This window comes from Coregonus lavaretus (genome assembly GCF_964263955.1).
Source record: "Coregonus lavaretus genome assembly, chromosome: 16".
Classification (NCBI taxonomy): domain Eukaryota; kingdom Metazoa; phylum Chordata; class Actinopteri; order Salmoniformes; family Salmonidae; genus Coregonus; species Coregonus lavaretus.
The window spans coordinates 36,213,039-36,219,774 of NC_140003.1; the positions used below are offsets into that span (position 1 = coordinate 36,213,039).

The 6,736-nt window shown below is 45.2% G+C and overlaps 1 protein-coding gene across 1 annotated transcript in view; it reads left to right on the forward strand.

Annotated features, from left to right (window-relative positions):
• LOC311143829 (cholecystokinin receptor-like) overlaps positions 1-2,900 on the forward strand; it is a gene marked incomplete at both ends in the record, with an annotated part of 22,427 nt that extends 19,527 nt beyond the window's left edge. The window contains 3 exons of the mRNA XM_084179711.1: positions 140-161; positions 804-931; positions 2,356-2,900. Of these exons, the coding sequence (XP_084035837.1) occupies positions 140-161; positions 804-931; positions 2,356-2,900 (695 nt within the window). The remainder of the gene's footprint in view (positions 1-139; positions 162-803; positions 932-2,355) is intronic.
• Between the last annotated feature and the right edge of the window lie 3,836 nt (positions 2,901-6,736).

Genomic DNA, 6,736 nt, shown 5'->3' on the forward strand with positions numbered 1-6,736 from the left:
CCATTACAATGGGCCCTTCCTCCTATAGCTCCTCCCACCAGCCTCCTCTGCTGTTGTCAGACATCCATTTGAAATCATTATTGAGATTAATGAAATGCACGAAACATACTCTCTTTACCCTCTCTTCCACTCTCCAAAGGGTTTAATTGTGAGTTACAAAGGCAAGTTAAAACCCTTTTAGGAACCAAAAAGAAGAAAAGACTGTTCCAATGAAAATGCATGCAAATCTAATGATCTAATCTGCTACAGGCTCTCTTATGATTGTGGAATATTGTTATAATAGCCGTGGTGCCTCTAAATTATTTCAATGGACTATTAATTCATGTGACTTTACCCAGAGCGGTAGTTTAATTCCAACAATTTATATTCCTAATTCACTAGCTCAATGTCCATAGTAACATTTTTAATACTCTTCGATTTCCCCTTCCCACATATTTTGTCCTCCATGACGACTGAATAGGATAACATCATTGTGGTGGAATGTATTCTATACTGGGTAGCAACCCTTATTGTCTCCACCGGTTGGACCACAGCAAAGATATTCGAGAACTGAAGATACCTCACTCCGGTTTGCTCCTTCTAATCCAATGCCTATTGGACTTCCTCTGCCTAACCTCTTTCTGGAAGTCTCCTGTGAGCGAGCCCCTTTCTCCTATGCTCTCTCAATGCTCCTTTTAGAAGCTGGCCTTAGAGTAGTCTCTAAACATCCTAACCTTAACCATTTTAAGAGGGTTAAGGCACAACTGACCTTTGATCAGTGTCTAAGGGAAATTTGTTAACCCCACTTCCTGTGTGTGTCCCAGGAACATGATGTTGCTGCTTGCCCTCTTTGTTGTTCCGGGGGTGGTGATGATCGTGGCCTATGGACTCATCTCCAGAGAGCTGTACCGAGGAATCCAGTTTGAGATGGGCCAGAAGACATCATCCCCCGGTGAGACCTTCATTACTGTTATTTCATTATTCACACATTTAATTATTCACACATTTATTTACTTCTTCCAGTAGAGGGGTTAGTAAGAAGACATTAGAATGCTGAATTGGAATGAACTACAAATATTTGAAATTTCAGTACTGGAAAAATTGCTTATCTTCCTGTTTCTGCCCGTTAGTGCTTCCCAGATTATTAGGATTTGGGCTATCTACCATTCCCCCCAACCCCCCTTTTATCAGAATGATAATCTTAATTATGGTCACACAGAATGAACATTTCATTAGCAATCCAATCATATTAATGTGTTGCAGGTTAGAGCAACATAACCTTTAGTCAGTATGTAAGTGAGTAGCTGGAATGATCTGATATGTGGAGTATATCTGCTGCTGCTGCTGTTCTATTAGAGGATGGAACTGGCTGATGGCTGTAGGCCTCGCCTTCACCATCTGTCTATCCAATATGAGAGAGGGAGGGATGGAGGGATGGAGAGGGAGAGAGAAACAGAGGGGTAGTGATATGGAGGAAGAGAGAAAGCGAGGGCACATTAACCCTCAGATGAGTGATGTGACTCAGGTTTTTGGTGATGTGCCTCCTCTAAAATACATCTGTGATTTTGCAAATCATATCTACTTCACAGGCCACAGCAAATGATATTTCCTCCATTATCCTCTCCCTCTATTCTATATTCAATCACTACTTATTGGCAGGGATAGCTTCCTTTAGACACTGCCTGTACCAATTACCCCTGCATCATGGTTATCTGGATCTTTAGCCATAACCCACCATTTGGTGATTCATCGTTGTGTCAGAGTCAGATGAATTCGTGGATACCATTTGTATGTCTTTGTGTCCAGTATTAAGAAAGTTAGAGGTAGTTTTGCAAGCCAATACTAACTAGCATTAGCACAATGACTGGAAGCATGCTAGCAGATACCCATAGACTTCCAGTCATTGCGCTAACTCTAGTTAGGAATTGCGTCAGCGCTAGTTAGCAACTTCCTTCAAACTGCACGCAGATACATAAAAATGCTCTCCACAAGTTCATCTGATTCTGGGGAAGTAGATAAAGGGCCTCATTGCCAAAATCCCGAAGTATCCCTTTAAGGTGAGCGGTTGTTTATAAGAGGCTTGCTTCACAGAAAGCGTTTCTGATGGGATCTTTAACAGGTGGTAATTATCAGAAACGGAGGAGAAGAAACCTGGGACAGGTGGAAAGTACAGTTACAGCAGGGTGTGGGAGGGTGTGTGTATGTGTGGCTCATCATGGCTAAATTCAGATGGTTGTTAAATGGATCATAAATCTCTGTGACCTGAAATTATTAGTTATGTAACCTAATTGGTCTGACCCCTCCTCACAGTTTTGGACCTCTACTTGACTCGAAAGTAAATTCTCTGTCACCTTCTTTGCCCCGCCCCTTACACAGGTCTAAAGAATGGCCTGACCGCCACCGGTGCTTGCAGCAGCGACGACGGAGATGGTTGCTACGTCCAGGTCGCCAAGCGACCGCGCTCCATGGAGATGTCCACTCTGACATCATCGACAGCGAGTGCGTCCAAATTGGAGCGTCCCCGCAGCAACACCTCGGAGGCCAAACTCTTGGCCAAGAAGCGTGTGATCCGGATGCTGGTGGTGATCGTTGCTCTGTTCTTCCTGTGCTGGTTGCCCCTCTACTGCGCCAACACCTGGAAGGCTTTCCACCCAGTCTCTGCCCGCCGTGCCCTCTCTGGTGCCCCCATCTCCTTCATCCACCTTCTGTCCTACACCTCGGCCTGCGTCAACCCTATCATCTACTGCTTCATGAACACACGCTTCCGCAAGGCGCTGCTCGCCACCTTCGCCTGCTGCTGCCGCCAGCCCTGCCGACACAGACGCCACGGGCTGCGGGATGGAGAGGAGGACGCCATGGCTATGGGGGTGTCCATGTCCAAGTTTAGTTACACCACGGTCAGCACTATGGGGACGTGCTGAGAGAGGAACCATTGACTGACTGGGGGATGAGGGGGACATGGGAGGACAGGAGGGACAAGGAGGGAAACCAGAGAGATATGTTGTTATGTAATTTCTTTAGGGAAACTGTTAACCTGCGGTCAGTAAGTATGGGGAGATGCACCCACGGTCTATAGGGAAACCAACGCCTGACCATTACTGCAATGCTAATGTCAAGGCGGCCAATGGGGTCAGAGAGACAGTTATATCTATCTGTAGGGATGAATTAACCTATGACCATGGGTAAATCAAACCAGTAGTATACACTAAAAAAGGGAAAATACTCATTAACCATGGAGAATGCTTTCCTAACATACCCATAGGAAAATGATACACGGTTTAATAGTTGCGAAACAAAAGGAAAGAAGGAAATACTATAGTAGCACAGTTTTGCATTAACATTTGTCCCAAGTGATGGGAAAACAATGTTTTGTTCAATACTGTATGTATGCCTATGTAGTTATTTCGTTATCACCTGGGACTCATTTAAAAAGCTTGCTTTCATGTTTGCTGATGAATCCCTCATATAGGACGGGAACTATTATGAGGGTGGGATATAAGGGTTATGTGTTGGTAGCACAGGTGGCTGGTGGCACTTTAATAGGCGAGGACGGGCTCATAGTAATGGCTGGAATGGAATAAATGGAATGGTATCGAACACATCAAACACATGGTTTCCATGTGTTTGATACCATTCCATTTACTCCAGTCCAGACATTATTATGAACTGTCCTCCCTTCAGCAGCCTCCTGAGGTTGGTAGGGGGGTGTATTCCTGAATGATAAGCTTTAGGGGTCGCAGGGCAGTAGCTTGACACAGTATCAGTAAAGCCTCTACTTATTCTCAATTTACTTTGGGGATTAAAATGCTGAATATGTGCTTATTATTAGTGTTGTCAATGTCCTGAAGGTGGGAACTCTGTTGTGCCTGCCTATAACATGTTGCGCTTTCTTCAAGCATTATCTGTTTACTGCACTGTGGACTGTGCCATTCATGGTGGACATTGTAAATAGTGTGTTACATTGTGGTCTTGACCAGACTGGATTGGATGTGGATTGGAGGCCAGACTTAACTGCGACCAAACCAACCCAACCCAACCTTAGTGAAGACAGCAGAGAACAAAACTAAGGAATGGGGGGTATTGGAGAGGTACTGTTCTTGTATATTTGGGCTGTTAATCTGGATCCAGCTCAGTTGCCTCTGTCTCTTTTTAGAGGTGCATCTTTGCTTTTTCAAAAACCGCTCAGTCTCTGCAGACAACTGAGCACCCGGCAACTGTGGTCCTCTGTAGCTCAGCTGGTAGAGCACGGCGCTTGTAACGCCAAGGTAGTGGGTTCGATCCCCGGGACCACCCATACACACACAAAAAAAAAATTATGCACGCATGACTGTAAGTCGCTTTGGATAAAAGCGTCTGCTAAATTGCATATTATATTATTATATTTAACTCTTGTTGCATATCATGACAGGTAGTGTACAGTGTATGTGCTCTATGGTCATCTAAAGCGCCATATCGTCTGTGTATCCATTGCAGTGTTGGTATGTGTGTTTGTTGTGTTGCTGCTAACAGGGTGTGTGATGGTACTCAGCTGAGCAGGGGATGGACTCAACCGACTGAGTGGCTTACGCATTATCTAAGGATAGCCCAAATCACCGGCTTATGCAGCTCTGTAAAAATGATCTAACGTTGTAGATTATATTATTTGGAGGCTGCGGTTTTTAAATTCAAATCAGATGTTTTTGACTGAATTACTGCTCCCTCTGAGTTACCAAACACATCGTTATTATAAACTATCCTGTCTTGTCATCTGTCTGGCTACAGGGCGGTACACATTATTCTTTATATTTGATGCTCTCTTTTTGGCGTCTCTGTTGGGCATGTTGGCGTTGTCCTTCATGCATGAGGTTGATCTGGCATCCTATTCCCTATGAAGTGCACTACTCTGATCAAAAGTAGTGCACTATTTAGGGGACAGGGCGGCATTTCAGACACAGCCCTGAGTCTCTTCCCCATCCACTCTGCTTATACTAATTGTGTTATGACCTCAGCCTGTGAGAGTGGAGGGTATACTTCCCTCAGCCTCACTACAACACAATGCTGTCAATTTCACAAAGAAAGATGTATGGTGTGCTTTTTTTTAGGTCATTTTTGAGGGGTGCAGGTCCATGATTTGGTTGAGCAGTACAGACAAGGGACTGTTCCGTGTGGTTGCCCCAAATGCATGTATGGAATCTAAAAGCTCTCATGATTTGTTGAACTCTCCATAGTTGCTATTGTGTTAGGACTAGACCATTTAGAGACAGACCTTTGCCTAAATATAGGAGACTGGGTCAAGAGAGGGTGATTAGATGGCATGGGACCTTCAACCATCTCTGAGGCTGACTGTAGAGTATAGGACAGGGTTTCTCTGGCTGAGTGTTTAGGACAGAGTTTCTCTGCCTGAGTGTTTAGGACAGAGTTTCTCTGCCTGAGTGTTTAGGACAGGGTTTCTCTGGCAGTGTTTAGGACAGGGTTTCTCTGGCAGTGTTTAGGACAGGGTTTCTCTGGCAGTGTTTAGGACAGGGTTTCTCTGGCAGTGTTTAGGACAGGGTTTCTCTGGCAGTGTTTAGGACAGGGTTTCTCTGGCAGTGTTTAGGACAGGGTTTCTCTGGCAGTGTTTAGGACAGAGTTTCTCTGGCTGAGTGTTTAGGACAGGGTTTCTCTGGCAGTGTTTAGGACAGGGTTTCTCTGGCAGTGTTTAGGACAGGGTTTCTCTGGCAGTGTTTAGGACAGGGTTTCTCTGGCAGTGTTTAGGACAGGGTTTATCTGGCTTGCAAAACGATTACTCAGTCTTCTATTCACCTTTCCCTCTCCTCTCCTCTCCTCTAAACATTCTCTCTGCTGATTAACGAGCATCTGCTGCTCCCGTTCCTCCTCCTCCTCAAGCAAAAAGACAGAGAGCGTGTTGCGTTCAAAAACGTCCCCTCCAGGGAGAGAGGGAGAGAGGGGGATAGGAGTCACACTCGAAGCCTTCACCAAGCTTTACTCAGACGTACACTGTTCACTGATTACTACTCATCCTCAGAGCACCTGAGGCACTCAGATCTGTCCACTGACCTTCTCTGTCTCAAACATTTCTCTCTGTCCCCTTTCATCTGCTAACTGTGGCAGAGATGTCAGGCTTCAGCCTGGAGTGTGTATCCAGGGACAGACTGAGAGAGCAGAGCAGAGCAGTGAGCTGGGAGGGTTTTCAGGCTGACATACAGGCTGGAGAGAGGACCTACTTTAAGCAGATGTCACCCAGATGTCAGAGCAGAGCCAGGGCAGCATGGTGTGGGCGAGACAGAGGAACTGAATCATCCCTATCTGTCTGTCACATCCAAATGAGCAGCATTTCCATTCATCAGATTCAGCCAATGGAAGGGGACTCCTAAATGTCAACCAAATTATAACGCACAGTACTGCTCTAATGACCTCTCTAGCTCTTTCCACTATGGTTTTAGGAGTACAAAGATAAATAAGACTTACTTACACTCTATCCCAGTGATGGCATCATTCTGTGGAACACAGTGAAACAGAGGTAAATGAGCGTGATCTCTCTCTCTCTCTCTCTCTCTCTCTCTCTCTCTCTCTCACGCACACACACAAAGTGACAGGAGATATTAATGCCTTTACTGGTGGCGTCTGTCTCAGGAATGCTGTATAATTTGCTTTCAGTAAACCTCTGTCAGAATCAATGAGAGCTAGAGATGCCACTCCTTTCACTTTCACATGTCATTGATCATCAGGGTTGTTTTAAAGGAGGAGATCCCTCAGTGACAGATTAAACCACTTTGCC